Source organism: Acomys russatus, chromosome 18 (assembly GCF_903995435.1).
Source record: "Acomys russatus chromosome 18, mAcoRus1.1, whole genome shotgun sequence".
NCBI classification, from domain to species: domain Eukaryota; kingdom Metazoa; phylum Chordata; class Mammalia; order Rodentia; family Muridae; genus Acomys; species Acomys russatus.
Window position 1 is genome coordinate 44,285,429 of NC_067154.1, and position 21,430 is coordinate 44,306,858.

Consider the following 21,430-nt stretch of genomic DNA (forward strand, 5'->3'; position numbering starts at 1 on the left):
TTTACCCACTGACCCATCCTGCTGACTCTCTTAAACTTCTTCCTTCCTTCCTTCCTTCCTTCCTTCCTTCCTTCCTTCCTTCCTTCCTTCCTTCCTTCCTTCCCTTCTTTCTTCCTTTCCACATTGTGAAACAACTTAAGCATGAAGAGTCTTATGTTTGGAGTGTAATAGTCCTCTGATGTCTCTATAAAGGGTTCTACATGTGGAATGTCTATGGACTCCTTTTATAATTAAAAATAAGACGATGATAAAAAAGATACTAAGAGACCAAGGCAACAGATGTTAGATACGGAGTTTGTTAAGTGAGCATGAGGAGAGAAGGAAAGGTGGGAGGGGTACCCCAGAGAGAGGAAGAGAGGGATAGACACAGAGACAGAGGCAGAGAGAAGAGAGGGAAAGAGAGGGGAAGAGAGAGAGAAAGGTGAGGTAGGTCTGTCCTTTTATATACTGGGCAGGGCTACGCCCCCATGGTGGGTAGGCCATGACATCACAGGCAGGCAGACTGAAGCAGAATTCTAACAGAGGCCCTGAATTTAAAACGGAGTAATGGAGGATGATGTAATTGTATTTAAATCAAAAATTATTATTAATCATTTAGGTTTTTTGGCATTCATGGTGAGCTGTTCTGTACATGAGTTCCCATCATAAATAATAATGTATACTTCTTCTGAGCCCAGAGCTCATGAAGTTGTGCCTTTCCCAACTGAGCAGTGCACTCCCTATACATATGTCTGAGACTTCACATCCCAAGTAGTACAGGGAGAGAGGAAGGGAGGGGAGGATGGAAGGAGGGAGGGAGGGAGGGAGGGAAGAAGGGAGAGATTCATCTCTACTTTGAGTTTTTGTTTTGCTTTTAAAAAGTATGTACACACCAGGCATGGTGGTGCACGCTTTTAATCCAAGCACTCAGGAAGCAGAGGCAGGCGATTGCTGTGAGTTCAAGACCAGTCTGGTCTACAAAGCAAGTCCAGGACAGCCAAGACTAACACAGAGAGACCCTATCTCGAAAACAAAACAAAACAGAAACAAAAACAAAACAAAAAAAGCGTACTCACAAGTAGTTGGCTAGGATGCCAGCTTGCCCATATTGTGTGTTGTGGATATCAGTTAAAAGAGTGATAGGACAACAAATGCATTTTGGGGCATAGCAAGGCCACAAATTACACGAAGAACTTACGGACAGAAACAGTAGGCTGGCGAATGAGACTGTTTTTGTTGAGCTAGTGTTTGCACAAGGTGACACCCTCTTTCACACCGCCTACCTCCTCCCTGCGTGACTCAGTGCTGAGAGAGAAGCCTCTAAGCTGTTCATTAACAGAGTCAGGTGGAGGTGGGAGCTGCACCTAGGAAGCTCCAGGTGCTCATTTGTTTCAGCCGGATCCACTCGGGGAATCACTGCGGGCCAGTTGGCCAAGAGTCCGGGTTTCTGCGCAAGAGAGGTAAGCTGAATTCTATTTGCGGAGATAAAAAAAAAAAAAAAAAAAAAAAGAGCTGCTTTGCGGTTTGTGCAAAACTTGTGTTTCCCCTCCAAATGATGCTGGTCAGGGCTGTCTGCATTATCTTTGACTTGTTTCCAGTTACGTTTTGACAGCCTCTCATGAGTGTTCTGTGTGCCAGAAATCCTGCACTTTTAGTTCTCATGGTTTTTAATTTAGTCATCGTCCACATCACGGCATCACTGACATGGGTAGCCTTTTGAGTTTCCCGTGGGAGCTGGCAACTTAGGAACCCTACTTCCTATAAAGATAATAAAGCTTTTAAATCAAGGAATCATCCCTCACTGGTCTGTTTTCTCCAGTGACTATAAAACTGTTTTTTTTTTTTTTTAAAGATATTCCTATTTTTCATGCTTCTAGTAAAATATTAAACGTTTTTGATTTATAAATAGCACCATTTTTTTCCCTCAACTGTGACAAAGACTGCAGACCTATTCAACTTTATTATCTTCAAATAAGAAAATCACCCTTGCCTACACAAGAGATCCATGGGATAGAATAAGGTTGGGGTGACGCGGAGCTGTGTGATTCTTCTCAGGGCTTTGTGTGCCTGTGACTATGTTCTGACTTAGCTTGAGAAGGGATTAAGGTATGCAGAGGGAATTTCAACCTCTCTGTTCATCTTACTCCTGAAAAACCAGCTGGCTGGTCTGACTCGTTTGTTCCTTTCATCACGTTTGTTTACGGTACAGAGTAGTGGGAATCAAGCACAACTTATAGCAGCCCTTTCCTGACGCAGACATGGCTCTGTTTAAGAACTAGAGGTTTTGTTGCTTTCTATGACTGAGTGGCTGAGAGTCAGTGTTCAGGTCTCAAAGGTTTCCTAAAGAGCTTCACTGCTTGGTTTTCTGACATGTATAGTCAACAGAAAGCCCAAGGATAACATGTGTGGAGTACAGTTTTATTTTTCATAAGATTGAAAATCGGTTGTCACTTCTGTAGCTGATGATACAGATACGGCCTTTCTGATACTGGCTATTCTCTAGTAATTACAATATTGAAAAAAAAAAAAACCTAAGTGTTTACCAAGACATTTAGATGATTATAAATGTCAAGATATATAGAGAAGGGAGGGAGGGAAGAATGGGAGGATACAAGGGATGGGCTAACAATTGAGATGTAATATGAATAAATTAATAAAATGTTTTTAAAATATATATAGAGAGAATACATAGGAAAAGGTTGGAATTTTGTAGAAATGTAGGTGCATGTAAATCTAAGAAACTCATTTGTGTAATTTCTCAGCTGGGAAAAAAATAATAGAATCTTCTAGCTCAGCCTGTGTATTTAAACAACTTGATGATGATGACGATATGTGCATACACACGGGCTTTGTGTATGAGCATGAAAGTGTGCATACCATAGCATGCATGTGGAGATCAGAGGACACCTTTCAGTAGCTGTTTTCTCCCCTTCCACCTTACTGAGGCGGCATGCCTCTTTTCTTTCTGCTGTGAGGTGTCTCACAGTCTAGCTGGCCCATGAGTTTGTAGGTGACTGTCCTGTCTCTGCCTCTTGTTTCACTGCGGGGCTGTTGAGATTACAAATATGTCCTACCACATTTGGCTTTTCTATTTGGTTTACAGGGATCAAATTGGGGCTTTAGGCTCTGAGCCGCCTCTGTGGCCCTACCCTTCGAATTTTCTAGATGAAGAAAACAAAGAATAAGTATTAGGCAACCTCCCAGGCCAGAGTAGCAGGACCAGAACGTGAACTTGGATCTCCGTCATTTATCATGTACTATTGGATTTCCTCAATGATTTTTCAAAAAAATTTTCACATGAAAAATAGCGATAAAATGAGCTACACGCTATCTTTATAAAAGGACTACCGTGCAATGTAATCAAGAGTGCCCTTGCCTGGCAATATATAACAATGGTATTATGATTTTTGTTTGGTGATTTTGACATAGAAAGACATTTTTAGTTTGTGGCTTTTGGACTTGGTCTTTTATTTATTTATTTATTTATTTATTTATTTTATATTTGTAGGGTTAAATATTAGCAGCCAGCAGCCCCTCGGTGTGACCTTGTCTGGTAGATTCCCCACACTCAGCCTTGTCCTGACCTTGGCTGCCGTTCTGTAGGTTCTGTTAACTGGGCTGCCTCCCCTAAGTGTCAGAATTCTGACCGTTGTTCTTGAGAAAGTCTCATTCCTGGGAACCTTGTAAACAAAACGGAAGTGTGCTTTGAATGACTTCTTTCACACTGTGGAATGAGCTGTACATAGTCCACCCAGCAGTCAGCTCTAGAAAATATGATTGCAGATAGCATCCGGTGTGGTGGATGCATTCCTTACGAGCAAGGTGCTAAAATCCTTAGCCCAGCAGTCAAAGAGAAATCTTACTTGTTTTCACAGTTTCCCTCCTGGCATTATCCTACCTCTCAGCCATTTGTAATATTTTTTTTAATTTTGTTTTCTCGTCCCAAGAACTTTGAAATAAATAAAAGCTGTAGGCTCTAGCTCCTATACACCTATCTGTAGCTGCCTCGTGCCCCCCTCCCCCGCCCCGTTTGACATGGTGCAAATCTATTATGATTTTCAGATTTAGGCAAGGCTCGTCCTCAGGCGCGTGCTTTGCAAATGACAGCTTCATTTATTTTGCTTCTGTTTTATGTCAGTTACCAAATTCTTTAAAGATATGGATTGTCCTTTTATTGTAATCATCAATTAGAAGAAGGAATTTTATAGCTGTATGTTAAAAGCCAATAGGCTTTCATCTAGCCTAGAAACCAATAGTGCTGAGTACTCACTGTAATTGCACACTCAAGAACTCAAAGAATTGAAGTAATGTATCCTAAATTGTCTCTAAACCCATGGTTCTTGGCTCTAAAATGTTAGTAAATCTTTTTGTGGATGTTAAGAGCGAACTAGTTACTTAGTGAATGGTGGCACATATATCCCAGGAGACCGCAGCAGGCTTCTAGAAAGTATGTAAGAATTACACGGTAAGACACTTAGGAACATCTATTTGCTTTCCCCTCCCCTAACATTTCATGGGGGTTGGGTGATAAGAGCTCTTTGATGGCTTGTTTTATTTATCTGCTAGAATATTACTCTTCTTTTTATAGGTCTGTGGTGGTGATTGATTATTGGCTATTTACAGGTCTGAGATTATCTCTCATTCGTCTGTAAAAAATAGTTTTACAGCCTCCAATCTCTTCCTGCTCTTAGAGATTCTATCTGTCACAATGATTTCTGAGAAACAAAATCCCCAGGACTTCTTTATGTAGCAAGGCATATACCACTCAGGCCAATGCCATTTATACCATTTTTTTTTCCTAAACACATTTGCTGTAGTTCTTTCTACTTTCCATTCTACAGATAGTTGCATTGCTTTCCAAAAAGTCACCCATTTCCATAAATGTATTAGGAGTTCACTACACTGCAAAAGGGTTCTGGAGTAGTTAACCCATTCATTGCTACTCTCTTCTGCCCTCATAAGCCTTTGGTAAAATGACCTTCAAGAATCTGCTCCAGTTCATGCAGCTGGCTGACCCATCACAGAGTTCTGCTGCAAAGGGTCTGCTATTTTATTTACCATTTCCTTTAGTCCAGTAACTTTCCACTCACTGCTCCCTTTTGTTTGCTATGTTTCTAAGAGAGGAGCTTTAGTGTCAGCGTGGCCTGAGTTTGACCCTCCACCATGTAATTCACTAGCTATGTAACTCCAGGCAAACCATTTATCCTGAGACTCCTACCCAGGATAAAGCTACCCCTATTTCCAGCCTCTGCCCTAGCTTTCTTTAAAGCGACTCACATGTTATTTTAATTATAGAATTGCATTATCTACTTTTTGTTGCTGTGATAGAACACCATGACCAAGGTGACTTAGAGAAGATGGTGTTTACATTGGTTTATGGTTGCAGAGTACTGGAGGCAAGGCAAAGGGGTAGGAAGCTGAGAGCTCATGTATTCAAAGATAAGCATTCTGAGAGCAGACTAGATAGAAGTAAGGGAAGCTTTTCAATCTCAATCCCCATCCCAAAGATACACTTCCTCCAGAAAGGCTGAACCACCCAACCTTCCCCAAACAGCCCCACAACTGGGGACCAACTAGCCCATGGGGAGCATTTTTAATCAAATGACCACATTTCACTCCATAGCCCCATAGGGCCATGGCATCTCATGTAGAGTTTGCAAACTGTAAGGGCAAAGGACCACCTTCTGTTACTGAATCTCAAAGAAGAAATGAAAAATTGGCTGCTGGTTGACAGTTTTTTATATTTGCTTTTCTTTAACTTTGTTTTGTTCTGTTTATGTCAAGGTTTTTGAGAATTTTGCTCTCTGGTTAGAATTTCAACTTAAGTATTTAGTACTTTGACAGCTAAAAGAATATTTAAGCTTGAATGTTGTATATCGACTATATGGCCATCTAAAGTATAGCTGGTTATGGGCACAGGGCTATTCTACCATTGTGGCAAGAGCACTAAATTTAATCTGAGAATTTCTAGTCTAGAACTCTACTTGGCTGAGAGACACTGGACCCTTTCTCTGGGTTTTTTTTGGCTCCTCAAGCATAAACGGTAGTTAACAATACTGACAAATCACAATGTTTTTGTAAGGACTTTGAAACCAAAACCAAAACCAAAACCAAAACCAGAGGGTGCTTTTTGTAGTTCCCAATACAATAGAGAAGAATTGGAGTATCCCTTTCTTTTCCTCTATGATTTCCACATTTAAAACATAGTTGCTGTGCTGTAATCCCAAATCCTGGGAACCTGAGGTAGCTCTTGGACACCAGTCTGGGCTCCATGGTAAGGCCCTGGTCTCATGAAAAATGAAACCAGAGAGACTCAGGTGCTGATGCATGCCACCGTTGCACATAGACTCAGGCAGCAGCTTTCTGAGGAGTTCCACCCTTCTCTCGAGAAGATATAAACTTTACTGCAATGAAACTAGAATATGGTACTTAAGAATAAGCCCAATTAACTTTCAACTGAAGCTACTAAAGTGGCCTCATTCGGTTGGATGTTGAATAGGTTTTAAAATCCAGATAACTCTAGGCCTTAAAAAGTAATTGCATTAAAGAATTCCATAAAAATAAAATTTTTGTTGTATTTAATTTTAGCATTCAATTTGAGAGACTTCTGATTGACAGCTTATTCCCAAAAAAGCATTAAAAAAAAAAGTATATTCTTCACAAAGATGTATGTTCTTTATTCTTTTTTGAATAACTGCATAAGAAACACCTGTATATTAAAAAAAAAAAAATGTTGCTTTCTATCCTACCCAGGATAGAGGAGTTCCGTCGCAGAAAAATGTCTGGGAAAGTGGAACTGAATGAAAGAGGGACTCACTTCACAGATGGTTTAGAAGCCACTAGAAATGGCTCTGGACCACCAAATGGGCTGATGAGAGGAGAAACTGAGGTAGATGATAGTTGGCAGAGGCAATTATACAGACAAGCCTTGAGCCATCAAGCAGATGGTGTCACTATTTTGTCATTATTTGGTGTCACTATTATGTCATTATTTTGGTCTGTTTTTCAAGGAAAAACAGAATCCTTAATGAACTATTATTACCTGAAAATAGCATACAATACATCTTCCTTTATTATCTAGATTGCATCAATGGACAGCATGAGTTTTGGAAATGAATAGGAAGCATTGCTCAGCTGTCTGGCAGCAAGATGGCCCCAGGCAAGCAATGTTATCAGGTCTTAGGTTCAGTGTGGTGGGAGTGAGAAGTTCCATGCTGAGCTGTCAGGACATGTTGTAGGTGCCCTTCATCACTGTTGCTACCCCCAACCACCCCTCCATTGTTGCCCTATCTTTCGGTATGCTAGAGTGATCCCTCGCAAGCCTTGTATTGGCTATATCCCGTAGCATTTTGAGTTGTATATGGAACCACTTACTGCATTGTATTCATACACACTTAATTACAGCTCCTGTTTCTACCACTTACTGTGATCTGTGCAGGCTACATCTTGGGCTCCTATAATTAGAGATAATAGTACACACCGAAAAGATTAAACAAGATCATATACTTGAGCACAGGAATTGGCACATAGTAGTGACTCAACAAGTGGTCCCTCTTGCTAAAAGCCTTGATCACAGACCTGCTGTTGCGTGTGCTGTTTTGTCACATGTCTTGTTGACCCCTGTCTATTTCAAACCTATCCGTTCTACAAAAGCTTAGAAACGTAGAAGAAAAGCATTAGGCTTGAGGAATAAATATAAAAAGTAACTTAATTTTTAATAAGAGGAGCTTTGTCATTCTTCTAGATGGAAAAGTTTAAAGATGGATGATCTAGGATAATTGTGGCAGTTTTATGACCTTGTCATGTCCAGGACAGCCACTCCTACCTTCCGCATGGCAACTTAGAGAAGAACAACTGAAACAAAAAAAGGCCAAGCAGAAAGGGATTTTTCTTTTGAAATTTTGTTTGTTTGTTTGTTTTTGGTTTTGTTTTTTGAGACAGGGTTTCTCTGTGTAGCCTTGGCTGTCCCAGACTCACTTTGTAGACCAGGCTGGCCTCGAACTCACAGTAATCCGCCTGCCTCTGCCTCCTGAGTGCTGGGATTAAAGGCATGTGTCACCACGCCCAGCCTAGAAAGAGATGTTTCTTTCAGCCTCCATAGTCCGCACTACAGATGTGCTCACCTGTAGCTTCATCAGAGGCTGGAAAGTGTGGCTTTATCTATAGCTAGGGAAGAAGCAAAGAATGGGTGCTAGAGAGGTCACCATTTTGTGTTATGAGTTGCTAAAAAAAAAAAAAATCTTGATTACTTGTGTCTGGGCTTTTCCTATTCATCCTTTCCCAGTGCGCACAGGGCTCCTTTGATGGTCCCTGAAGTTTAAGATGAACCAGACAATAGACTGATCAGATGGTGTGGGAGGAGGGCTTCACACCGTACATATGTATGTATGTATGTATGTATGTATGTATGTATGTATTTTCCGAGACAAGACAAGGTTTCTTTTTGTAGCCCTGGGTGTCCTGGAATTCACTGTGTGGACTAGGCTGGCCTTGAACTCACAGTGATATGCCTGCCTCTGCCTCTCAAGTGCTGGAATTAAAGGTGTGTGCCTGCAGGGCATGGTGGCGTACGCCTTTAATCCTAGCACTCGGGAGTCAGAGTCAGGCGGATTGATGTGATTTCGAGCCTAGCGTGGTCTACAAAGTGAGTCCGGGACAGCCAAGACTACACAAGGAAACCCTGTCTTGGAAAAAAAAAAACTTAAAGGTGTGTGCCACCACTGGCCAGCATAAGCAAAATTTTTAATTAACAACAACAACAAAAAGAAGCCATGGTATCCTAAGAATGTTCTTTTTTCTTTTTCATTCTATGCAAACACTCTACCTCTGAACAGGATACCCAGTCCTCACTTTATGTTTTTTTTTTTTTTTTTAATTTGGGGCAAGGTCTTACTCACTTCTCCAGGCTGGCCTTGAACATTCTCTGTGGTCCAAGCAGCATCCCCAGGAGCTAGAATTATAGATACATTCTACTAGGCTTGACTTCTGGAGCATTCTGAATATGACAATCAGAGTGATGGTCATTTTTATTTTGAAAATTCACTCAAAAATCATGTGGTCCCACATATGAGACCAGCTATATATTCAGTAACTTACCAGATAACAGAAGACATGATGGACATATGGTGATTTGCATTTGGCTAATAAAAATGTCTGCACACTGAGTTATAGGCATACTTTTACTGTAACCCGGTGCTTCTAATGCTTCATCTCTCCCACCCTCTACAACCCGGTTCATTTAGAACAGAGGTTCCCAACCTTCCTGATGCTGTGACCCTTTCATGCAGTTCCCCATGCTGTGGTGACCCCCAACCATAAAGTTATTCTCATTGCTACTTCATAATCATAATTTTGCTACTGTTATGGATTGTAATGTAAACATCTGGGATTTCTGATGGTCTTAGGCGACCCCTGTGAAGAGATGTTTTGACCCCGAATGGGTTTGTTGTGACCCCTGATCTAGAAGTTTGTAGCCAGGGTCTGGGTATTATGCTGGGATGAGCAAGATCTTAAGAGACTCTCAAACTGTCATATTGTCAACTTTTTACAGAGTGCTATATACAAGAACAAAAACAAATCAACAAATGGAAAGCAGGAATTGCCTCTTGGTGCTACATTTAGAACTAACTCCAATAAGACAGACTGAACACCCTCCTGGAACGTGTGGCCTTCTCATGCTTTGGGAGCCAGGAAACATTCTTCAGAAGGCTTGACTAAAGGAGCTAGGTGTCTGCTCCAGTCTCTGTCTGGACCCTCTTCCTTTCTGTTAATGACAGGTCTCAGGTATCATGTAAACCCGAAAGCCCTGCCCTAGAACCTCTGGGATACATCTAGGAGTAAGTGGCTATAGGAAGCTTATTCTCTCTCTAGGTCCTTAGCCTCTATCTTGTGCATCTTCCCTGGTGTGCAGCTTGCCTGTAGGCATTGCTCTTTCCAGTTTCTTTGGTCTCTCACCCATGTCCCACTCAATCGTCCTCTCAACCCAGGCATCTGTTGCCTGTCGACTCTGGCAAGAAAAGGGGAGAGTTCAGAAATAATGACAGCTTAGCTGATTTATAGTAATTTATAAATTATAGAACATTATCTTAGTTTTCACAATAACCCTTTAAGCTTGCTATAACCCCCACTTTGCAGAGACAGAAGTAATGGCTTGGCCCACGTGGCTAATGAGTGTCACAGATGGGACTCAGCCTGTGGCTAAATCACAGTTTGTCACTTGTCCTCTGAGCCACCACTCAGCCTTAGTGTGCTCACTGCTCAGGCATATTTTACTTCAAACTAGCTAGTAGTCAGAAAGACAGAGAGACAATGACAGTCAAATGCATTGTGATACTTGGAGGAAAATAGAAAGTTCTGTGGCCTAACAAGAAGCCAAAGATGGCATACAATAGGGAGAGGAGTCATCAACATCCATATGTGTGGGAAGTCTGCACAAAGATCCAGTAGGCAACATGAACACTCCAGAAGCTGTTTGTTCTGAAAGCTAGCAAATGTAGTATGAATAAAACATGGCATATATAATGAGAGATTTCTGTGTTTTAAATGAGCACAGTGTGTCTTCTATATATTGAATTTTAAGTTCAATGTTATAGGAATAGATATTTACAGTATTTAATTGTTTTATAAATAAACAATATAATATATAAACTATAGAATAAATTATAATATATAATATTTACTATATATGCTAAATATTCTATTTGTCCAATATGTACTATAAATAGAATATATGGTATGTTATTAGATAGCACACTAAGTAAAATATCAGAAATCTAGTATCCGGTAGTTACATGTTTATGCAACATGGTAGAATATTACATTTTCTTATTGCCACACAATCTGCCTTATCACCTGGTTAATTCACATGGACAGAATCTTGAATGGGGTTGGCATTTTTCCTTTGATTTCCATCCATGCTTTCCTGTAAGAGAGTGACTCTGTTTCCAACGCAGAAATAATAATTGGGGTCTGGTCAGGAGCCAGGAACATTTAAGCAAGGATGTTTCTCAGTACAGTATATATGTTACCAATGTCTGGATGGATATCAGTTCTGAGGGGCTTGATGTAATCCTGTGATATAAAAATCTTACTTCATTTTATTCTGACAAAATGATGGTGGCAAAATAAGGCCATCCCTTCAGGTCTCATATGGCCCACACAGGCTGACAAGTTTTTAAAATTTTAATTTATTATAATTTATTCAGATTACATCCCGATTATTATCCTCTTACTTGTATCTTCCTGTTCCCATCCTCTCTCCCTCTTCTAGCCTATTCCCCTCCCCAAGACCTCTGACAGAAGGGGACCTCTTCTCCCACCATATGACCACAGCCTATCAGATCTCATCCAGATAGCCTGCTTCCCCTTCCTCTGTGTGCCCATTGGGCCTCCCCACTAAGAGGAAGTGATCAAATCAGGGGCACCAGAGTTCATGACAGCGACAGTCCCTGCTCCTCACAACTGTGGAGAATGCGCTGTCTATTGGCTATATCTAAACAGGGGATCTAGGTTTACTGTATGCATTGGTTGGTGCAACAGTTTGTGCAGGCTCCCCCGGGTTCAGAAACACCAGCCATGATGATCTCCTTGTGGGGCTCCTGACCCCTCTGGGTCCATCCATCCCCCAATTCTTCCATACCACTCTCAGCACTCCACTCAGAGTCCAACCTGATGACAATTTTTGGTTTGGAATTTTTTTTTTTAAAGTTGGAAGCTGATTCACATACCATAACATTTATCCAGTTGAAAGTACAAAATTCACTGTTATTTATTAATTCACAAGCTTTTAATCCATCACCACTGTGTAATTCCAGACCATTTTTGCCCCCAAAGAGGCCTCTCATTGCCATTAGCATCATCTTCCTTTCCTCTGGCTTCTAAAAAGCCCAAGTTAACTTTTTTTTCTAAGAGCCTGACTAGTTTTCACATTTCACAGAGACAGAATAACACATCTTTACTGTCTGGCTTCTTTCATTTAGCCTATTTCAAATTTCACCCATGTCCGAGTGTGAATCAGTTCTTCAGCCCTGTGTAATCCTGAGCAATGCATTGATTAGATATGCCAAGCGACACATCCATTCGTCATTTGGTGGGTGTTTGGGTTAGTTCCACTGTGTTTTTAGTATTACAAATGATGTTGCCATGACTACTCACGTGTAGGATTGTGTGTTCGCGTATGTTTTACTACCAAGATAGTATTCAAGAACACACAGAGGAGGCGCTTCTCTGGAGCTTGATCTGCTTTCGTGATCCCTTGAAAGGCTGCGTTGATTGCCCTGGTGCATTGTGGGTAAAACTTTCTGGACTTGCAATATGTCGTGGGTCAGGCAGGCCCCCAACAAGTGCTATGCCTCTGTCCCTCTGTCTCAGGATACCCGTCTAATTTTTCAGTGACTCATGCTGAGTACGGTGGCTGGGTGCTCAGAAAAGGGATGGCTTTGTTGTTGGAGAAGTCCGTCTCCCTGAACTTTACGTGTCTTGCCTGAGTGTTGGCGATACTAGTAGCCACCTCCCGGAGTTCATATGGTGGTGAGAGATAATGCCCATGACACACATTATGTTCTCAAAGCAGGGCCTCAACTAACACATGTTTATGGTGTTGTTCATTGCTCTGTGCGGTATGACAGCTGAAGAAATTCAGGGCACAGGCCAGGGGCAGTGTGGCACAAAGCTCTTCGAATGACTTCACTCCTTTGGAAAAGCTCCATTCTTAGACAGAGAGTATGCAAGGGGGCTCCACGCTTAGAGAGTAGGCAAGGAGGCTCCACGCTTAGACAGAGAGTAAGTGGCCATGACTTTTGTTGTTTCTCTGTCTTGTACCCGTCTCCCCAGCATCAGCGTGTGAGAGGAAATTTGGTGCCTGTGACTTATTGCAGGTGTAGTCTCAGGAGCAGGAAGTGAAGGATGGGGAGGCACAAGAAGCTGAGCAAGGACATGCTCTGTGCCAACTGAGCTTCAGGCAGATCCCATAGTAAACTCCAAATTGCACATTATCCTCACAGAGTTACCTCTGCTCGGAGTCACGGGACTGGCATTTTAATCCTGAGTCAGTCATGTTCAGGTTACGTGGCTGTGTCCTTATGCCTGTGACAATACTGATGGAGGTACTTTGGCGTCAAAAGATGGAAGTGGGGGGCTTTCAGAGTCTCTAGGACATACTATAGCTGCTAACAAGGTGCTAGGCAGGCAGAATTTAGAGTTTAACAAGGTATTTTTTTTTTTGTGAACATTATTCATTTGATCATTATCATCACAAGAACCCTTTGAAGTAGGTGGCAAGTTTTGTTAGCCCTGTTTGGTGGGGTAAGCTAAGGGGTATGACTGCAGAACTTGACTGTGAGAAATTGGACCTCGAATTTGCTTCTTAGTTAAGAGTGAGGGGATTATAATCACGATGTAGTGTGAATAACTTAGAATAAAAATATTTAAACAAGCAAAAATGAGAGATATCTGTTTTTTTCACAAAATAAAAGAAACTGAGAAAGTACATTTTAAGAAATATCTTTAAAGTGCCACATCTGTATGTCTATTTAACTATTATATTTTTCTGTCTGAAAACATATACTGGCACATATGTGACCACAAAATAAATAAATAAATAAATAAATAACTGAATGGTCCTTCAAGTTCTGTATGTCATCTGGTAGGATAGATACCAAAAGGACACATTTACTCACCTAGAATGACTAGTTGTCCACATTTGCCATGCTTCTGAGAGTCATGGAAGTGTTCTCATTTTAACTCCTTTAAACAACAGGAGAAAAAGCAACTGTAATAATCATGAACATGAATACTGCAGACAGTCTTAATTGTGTTCATGCTAACATAGTCGTTAAGGATATATCTTCATTTATTTATTTCGTGTGTGTGTGTGTGTGTGTGTGTGTGTGTGTGTGTGTGTGTGTGCATGCATGTGACAGGCGGAGGCCAGAAAATGACTTGTGGGAGTCAGTCGCCTCCTTCCACCCGCTCTGACTGTAGATTGTGTTGGTTGAACTCAAGGCATCAGGATTGGTGACAGTTGCCTTCACCTGCCGAGCCGTTGCGCTGATCCCCGCCAAATGTAATTTTTGATGCATATGCATCTGTGAGAAGGAGCTATGAGTATCCCTGAATACCACAGATAGCTATGCCACTTCTGCGGAGCTGTATCAGTCCTGGAAGAACAGGGATTGGTATCATATTAAACCTTTCACACTGTAATAATGGTGGCTGGTCACAGCTGGCTAAGGACCTTGGGATTTCCCCACGGAACAGTTGTTTAAAATTGCCAGCATTTGGCCAGCTCTGGAGTTTCTGGGCATCTTGTTGCTTCTCCTCTCATGCGACACCTGTTGCTTGGCTTTTCTTCGATTTCCCAGGAGGAAATTGGTAAGCCTGTCTAAAGTCCTTCTTCCCCTGGGCACTGAGTTGCGCACAGTCTCTCTTTCTGTCTATTCACCATGACCAAACACTTGTCCGACTCACTGTGCTGCCTCCACTAGGTCAGGGCCAGGCACAATGCAGGTACTCAATGCACATTTATTGAGTGAATAAATGAATCCATTGAAAACTGAATTTAATTAGTTGCTTATTATATAGCCTTGGGGATGTTAAACACACTGGGACTAATTTTTTCACCATGTATAAAATAAATAAAATACAGTCCTTGGAACAGATACAACTCAGGTTCTTTATGTAGGCACTTTATGTAACATTCATTATACTTGTAGGCTTTGTCACTATTGTTGAAAAATATATCTTAGCAATTAAATTGCTCCTTGAAGTTTCTTAATATCATCACTATTTTTTTCTCATCCCTATTTTATTTTCAGATCCTAACTAGAATCCAGCATGTCGAATTTTTCCTCAAGAAAAAAGTCTCCTACTGGAAATGGTAATGTAGATAATGTTTACTCAAAAAAATTTTTTTAAATCCCCTTTAAAATATAGAAAAACAACTGGGCACAGTGGTGCATTCCTGGAATGCCAGTATGCAAAGAGGCAGAGACAGGAGGATCTCTGTGAGTTCGAGGCAGCCTAGTCTACAAAGCAAGTCTAGGACAGCAAGACTAAAAAAAAAAAAAAAAGAAAAGAAAGAAAGAAAGAAAGAAAAGAAGAAAATGAATTCATAGGTCATAAGTTTTTACCATAGATATTTATTGTTTGTAAACAATGGACTTATTATATTAGCATTGCCTGTTAGGCATCTTTTTTAAAAAAGTATAAGAATGAGGCATGGGGATGTGATGTGAGTGTAGTTAGTATTCATGTGTGAAATTCTTTAAAATATTAAAATAATTTTTAAAAAATGATGTACTTTGCACTTATGTCATTGTAATTTTAAAAAATTAAATCAATATGAGATTCATGAACTAAGTCATATGTAATCAAATGCATCAAAATGTACTGTGTGTTTCTAAGGCGTATTTTCATTGAGCTGAATGGCTGGCCCCTAAACCGTGGCTGGGTTTGTCTCAGCCTGAAAATCTTGCATTCTCTGGGCCTCAGATGGGGCCTCCTGAGCTGCACTGCTGGTTTCAGTTGGCATCTGAGCACGTTTGCTTGTTATCTTTGGTGATGGGGTGTGGGATTTGTTCTCTCTTGCTGGGACACCTGCTTCTAAAAGCCACTAGACTTGCCAGTGCAGACAAGGCCAACAAGATGTGCCTCTGAAGTCCTGGTTAACGCCCCATACTCAGTTTCACTCTCCTATAGCTGTTCGTGTTTCTCTCTATAGATATGAAAAATGCCCAGGCGGCTGCCCTGAGACCACAGGGTTTCCATGATGTGAACAAGAGAAGGGCTTTATTACAGGATAACAGCTGGATAAAGAAACGCCCCGAGGAAGAAAAGTGAGTGTGATGTGGGGAGGATGCAAGCATGGATGAAGGGATGGATGGAGGGATGCAGGCATGGAAAAAGGGAAGGATGCAGGCATAGATGGAGGGATGGAGGGAGGGAAGAAGGGATGGATGGAGGGAAGGATGGATGGAGGGAGCAATGGAGGGATGGGAGGATGGAGGGAGGGAGGGATGGATGGAAGGAGGGAGGGAGGGAGGAATGCATGGATGAAAGGCAGCCATTTGGAAGATATAATCATCTAAAAAGCAGCCCTTTCCTGCTAAAGCTCATAGCTCCATGGCCTAATTTTTGTAAGATTTAGTAAGCATAAATCAGTTGTACCACATTCTTAAGAAAATCTGCACTTTTAGAAGCAAGCATTTACATGCACAAAAATGTGAGTTGTTATGGAGAGAGCATGGCTGTTAACTAAAACAGGTGTTTCTTCTTCCTTTGCAAACTGAAAAGGAAGCAAAATATCCCATTTCCCCAAAGACAGCACTCAATCATCTCTATGATGTATTGATCATGCCCGTAATTTTCCAAGTTTACAAATACAATGATAATTAAAGCTTCTATATGCACAAGTAAAATCAATAACCTCCCATCCAGGTTAGTCCCTTCTGACCACCGACCTCTAGGTGGCTGGAAGACTGTGGCCTTATTTAAGGGCACCCACTTAATCACTGGCTTTGAGCACCGCTTCTGCTAGCTGTGTATTTACAGAACTGAAACTATGACCATAAGCTTCCAACCTATTCACAACGTAGATTTATGATAGGCATTCATCTAGCCTGGTTTCATATTTATCATCAATAAGTTATATCTTATAAATAATGCATAGCTATGGATTCATTTTCTGATTTCCTTACGTGTTAAATTTGATTTCAGGTATCTGGTTGATGAAGTACCACTAATTCTTATAAACATATAGAGTAGGTGTTGTGATCTCATTTATAAGAGCGAAATCTACAGTTCTGAGATGCTATATAATTTGTCCAAGTAGTGCAAATCTATTATGTGGTTAAATTCATATTTGAACAAGATCCATTGTATTTCTGTTATACCAGCATTTTTTAAGCAGAGACAATTTACCCCAGGGGATATTTGGCAGCGTTGGGAGATAATTTTGTTCATGAAATTGGGGAATACACCTAACAATTAGTGAGTAGAGGTCCAAAGTACTGATTAGCATCCTGAAGCATGCAGGAGAGACCTCACAGCCAACAACTTTCAAACACAGAAGGTTATTAGCCCTATGTTGAGAAACTGCATTTTGAGATACTTACTCTAAACATCTACACACTACCAAGACATGCTTATTTGAGGAAGTGCTTGCAATAACTGGTAAAAAAAAGTATGTTAACTTCTGTTACTGCATCTTGTTTATTTAAGGACTTTTAGTGACATGCAGAGACTCAGTCACTGTTAGACTGAGCACTATTGAGCAATAATTACTCCCTGCTCTGCCCCCCAAATCTGCACTTAGCTCCTCTGTGAGTGCACTTCTCTTTTACAAATGCAGGTAATAAAGTTTGGCTTCAAGTTATTTATATAGATGAATTAATAGGTAGAAATGCCTATGATAAGTCATGGTTGGTAGGAATGTTGGTTCTGTGCCAAGCAAGCCTCCCTAAGCAAGCCCAGGGAAGCTGGCTTGGATGGCATGGTAGCTGCTGAGTGAAGAGGAAGTTGGCTCAGGTGCTTTCCTAGCTCCCATTGGCCCCGGTACTGGGCTGTGTGTTATCATTTGTTTTCAGGTAAGAACATGCCTGGTGCCTGCTGTGCTCTTGGGTTTTAAGGAAGAATACAGGGAGGAAGGAAACGTTCTCTTGGTGGCCTTCTGAGTGTGTAGCTTTGCTGCATTCTTTCAGCTTCTCTGCTCATCTTTCTTTTTAATTATCTGCTATAGTTTCTTTCATGGCTTTACTAAGCATAGTTCAAAAATGTTGAGAAATCTAATGGAGCCTAACCGGAGAAAATGTGGTGTTTCAGGGTTGGGCGTTGGCAGGAAGAAGTTCAGCTACTTGCCTTCTGCTGGGTTTTGAGGCCACTTCCTAATGCTGCCTGCACTCACTCTTATGCCCACTCTTCAAAGCAAGAGTGACGTAGCTTTGGCAACTTATGTATAAAATTCTATCCCAGGGCTGATAGGTAAAGTAGAGGATAGGAAACAAAGATCTGGGCTGTAAGCCACCTTTGTCACTTACTAATCTTGTGACTTTAGGAAAAGCCACAAAGTCTGATGAATGATCTCATCTGTTGAAGAGCATAAACAATGTTTTCTCTGCCTAACTTAATAGGTATTTTAAGGCACATGCATTCCAATGCTTCAAAGGATGGGCTTAATCTCCTATGAATGATTAACATCCCTCATTTGAAACACTAGTCCTCGTTTCCTTATATTTTGCCAAGGCAAATGGTGAAACCCATCAAAATGTGCAGACATCGCAGGCTTAATTAAGCCTGAAGAACATTTGCAGAGAACGTTTGCCTTTTCTTCTTGTAATGGTCTTATGTTCTGGTTTCAAAAAAAATCACAATAAGCAAAGCACTGACTCATTGTTGACTTATGTGGAAATCTCATGGGACAAATAGACTTGTACTGTCAAACTTGCTTTACTCCACTCTACTCCGGCAAGTTGTGACTGGTTAATTTAGATTTATGGTTGTGCTCTTAGGCATGGAGTAAAACAAATTAACCTTGCCTGAAGTCGTAAACTCTCTCCCTGTCTCTCTTATTTAGTGCTTAGCAAACATTATGGTAACTTTTGATGTAATTTAATTTTGGTCTTTCTCTGCAGAGATGAAAATTATGGCAGAGTGGTGCTCAACCGACATAACTCCCATGATGCCTTGGACAGGTGAGCACCTTACAATGATTACATCATTTAAAACACACACACACACACACACACACACACACACACACACACACAGAGGTTTAGAGAGAAGATGTGTTCAAACCAGATGTGTATTTGTAGCTACCAGTGAGCTTTCTCCAGCAATTGTGAACGCAAAGGAGACTCTAGAATATCATCAGGGATTTATTCTGTGTCAGCTCCCAAAGCTATGGCTTAGAGGAGGCTCATTAACCACATCATCCCACTCCACTGACAGGGAGATAAAGAGCTCTCATAAGGGCATGGCTTGAGAAGACAGCTTTGATAGGAAGGAAGACTCAAATACATAAGTTGCCTCTGAGCTCACATGCTATATGGGACAACACATTTCTTTTATGAAAGCTGTAGGCTTGTGGCAAAACACTGACTTGTCTGTGGTATTAAGTAGATTGAGAAGTACAAATGAATAGGGAAATTCAGTTAACAGAAGGAATCACACTGCTGGGACTAATCTCAGACTGCTCAAATGGATAAGAGCCTCATCAGTACACACTTGCACTCAACGTGCTGAGGAACAGCCACACCTGTTACAAGAACCTATTTATCACAGATGAGTTTCATCTGGTGCAGTGGCTTGCATTTCAGTGTCCTGTTCTGTGCTGTAGGGACTCGCAACCTGTGCGTCTGCCTTACTTTTCATTGTTTTGGAGATTGGGGACCTGGCTTACAATATGCCCTCATTTCACCAAGCAAGGAGACAATGATTATTTGAGTTCAACAACCAATGAAAGTTGTTCTGTGCATTTAAATATCCTTCCTCTAGAACACCAGAGAACACACACTGCCATGTTTAAACTGTGACAGCTGAAACCAAGCCTTGTCTTCTCAGTGTGCCCACAGTACACAGGGCCTTGATACCATCTATATTTTATATTTTAGTTTTAATTTATATTTGAAATATTTCTTTCCTGCAATATTCTTCTTGGGGGCCAGCAGTTTGGATAAGCAGTTCACCAGGCTTTTATCACTAGTTACAGAATCTGTGAACCAGAGACAACCTGTAACTAATATCACAGATAAGTCTCCTCACGGAGTATGCGAAATTCCCCTGGTACTGGCTCAAATGATGCTGCTTGTTGCTTCTCTATCCAGCCATAGAGGGTTTTCTGTGGTGGCAACACAGTCACTTTGGAGCATCTGTGGATTGTGGGAGTGCAGCAATGTATGAAACAACCTTGGACAGTAAGAAGCTCTTACACCAATGGAAAAGACCATGAGCTATAATACTGTCGTTTACCACAAGAGGTAGCTATGATACAGATGTGTGACAGTGTGTGGAAATAGAGGAAAGGGAGAGATTGCTTTGGCCCATATAATTCCCAAACCCACCAAGGAAGTGGTCTTTGGTGGATGCCACTGCCTGAAGAACAAGGAGGAAGTTTTTAAATGAGGCTGGCTGTTGGGCATATTGGGAAAGTGGGGGCAGGTTCCAACAGAGATGGCAATGTGTACAAAGAGCTGGCAGAGCAGAGCCTGAATTAACATACTCTCATCATCTTGGATAACAGTGTCATACAATCTGAGACTACAATATCTTACTATGTGGCCCTTTGGACATTTGATCATGTCAAATCAAGTTAATATCACCCATGAAATATCCCTGGAGCCAGACATTGAGCTGAGAACTTGATCCCAAACAGCCCCAGCTTCCATTGAATCTGAATCCCAATGAAAGGTCTAGGAGAGGAAGAAAAAAGAAATAATAGCAAATGATGCTATAAGGTCCCACAAAGTTTGCTCTCCGTAGAGTGTAGGATTTTGGGAAGCATTACTATGTGCTAAGAGACGAACAAAGCCAAGCAAAGTCTAAAGCAATGGTGTTTGTAGATGGGGTGGGTTTTGTTGCTGTTGTCAAATTGTTTGTGGTTTTGCTTTGTGTACTTGCTTGCTTGTTTTGAGATGCTGAGAGCAGGATGCAGAACTTCTCACATAGTAGACAGCACTCTTGCCATTTGCTACAAGCCATACTCAGGTGGCCTTTTTATGGATGTCCTGAGAAGCCACCCACTGTATTCATGCAATGCCCAGACAGAACCACAGCATAACTTCCTGATGTCTTTTGGAGGTTTCCTTTCCTTCTTTCTCGCTTTCACTGTATGTTCCATCAGCCCACTGTAAATGTTTTGTCTGCTCATCCTCCAGAGCCCAGACCAAGTTGCACATTATCAGGAAATCCTCTGATTCTTACATCTAAAAATCAGATTTTACAAACTTATCACTTCCTTGAATTTTGCCCAGACACCTTTTATCACATCAAACATTTGTTTTTCACTTGGACATATGTCTGTAATTTGTCTTCTAGCCTTAAGTGGGTAAGCAAGATGCATTTTTAGTTGGCAAAATGTGATGTATATGGCCTACTTCCAAGTATTTGCAATGAAAATAAATATGTTACTTTGAGTTTAAAATTAAACCAAAAAATGCAAACACAATGAAACCACACCATAATTTCCCACAAGTCCTGCTTTTTACAGGTCACAGGACTCCAAGAATCATTAAGTAGAGTTTCTTCTATTTAATCAGTTGAGTAAAAATATCTTCTGTTTCATCTTCCGTGGTCATGTTTCTCAATGTTGAGCATATAATAACAAAAAGCTTTGTCCAGTTTTAATACATGCCATAAACCCTCGCAAGAGGCTAACTACTGCAATGCCATGTTTAACATTCAGCACCATGGACAGGGAGAGAAGCAATGGGAGGATACAAGGGATGGGCTTACAATTGAG

At 41.0% G+C, this 21,430-nt stretch overlaps 1 protein-coding gene across 1 annotated transcript in view; it reads left to right on the top strand.

Moving 5' to 3' along the window:
* Positions 1-1,275: 1,275 nt before the first annotated feature.
* Positions 1,276-21,430, top strand: part of Scel (sciellin) — a 104,951-nt gene continuing 84,796 nt past the window's right edge. The window contains exons 1-4 of the mRNA XM_051160934.1: positions 1,276-1,439; positions 14,793-14,854; positions 15,698-15,812; positions 18,606-18,665. Coding sequence (XP_051016891.1) covers positions 14,812-14,854; positions 15,698-15,812; positions 18,606-18,665 — 218 coding nt within the window. The 5' untranslated portion in view covers positions 1,276-1,439; positions 14,793-14,811. The remainder of the gene's footprint in view (positions 1,440-14,792; positions 14,855-15,697; positions 15,813-18,605; positions 18,666-21,430) is intronic.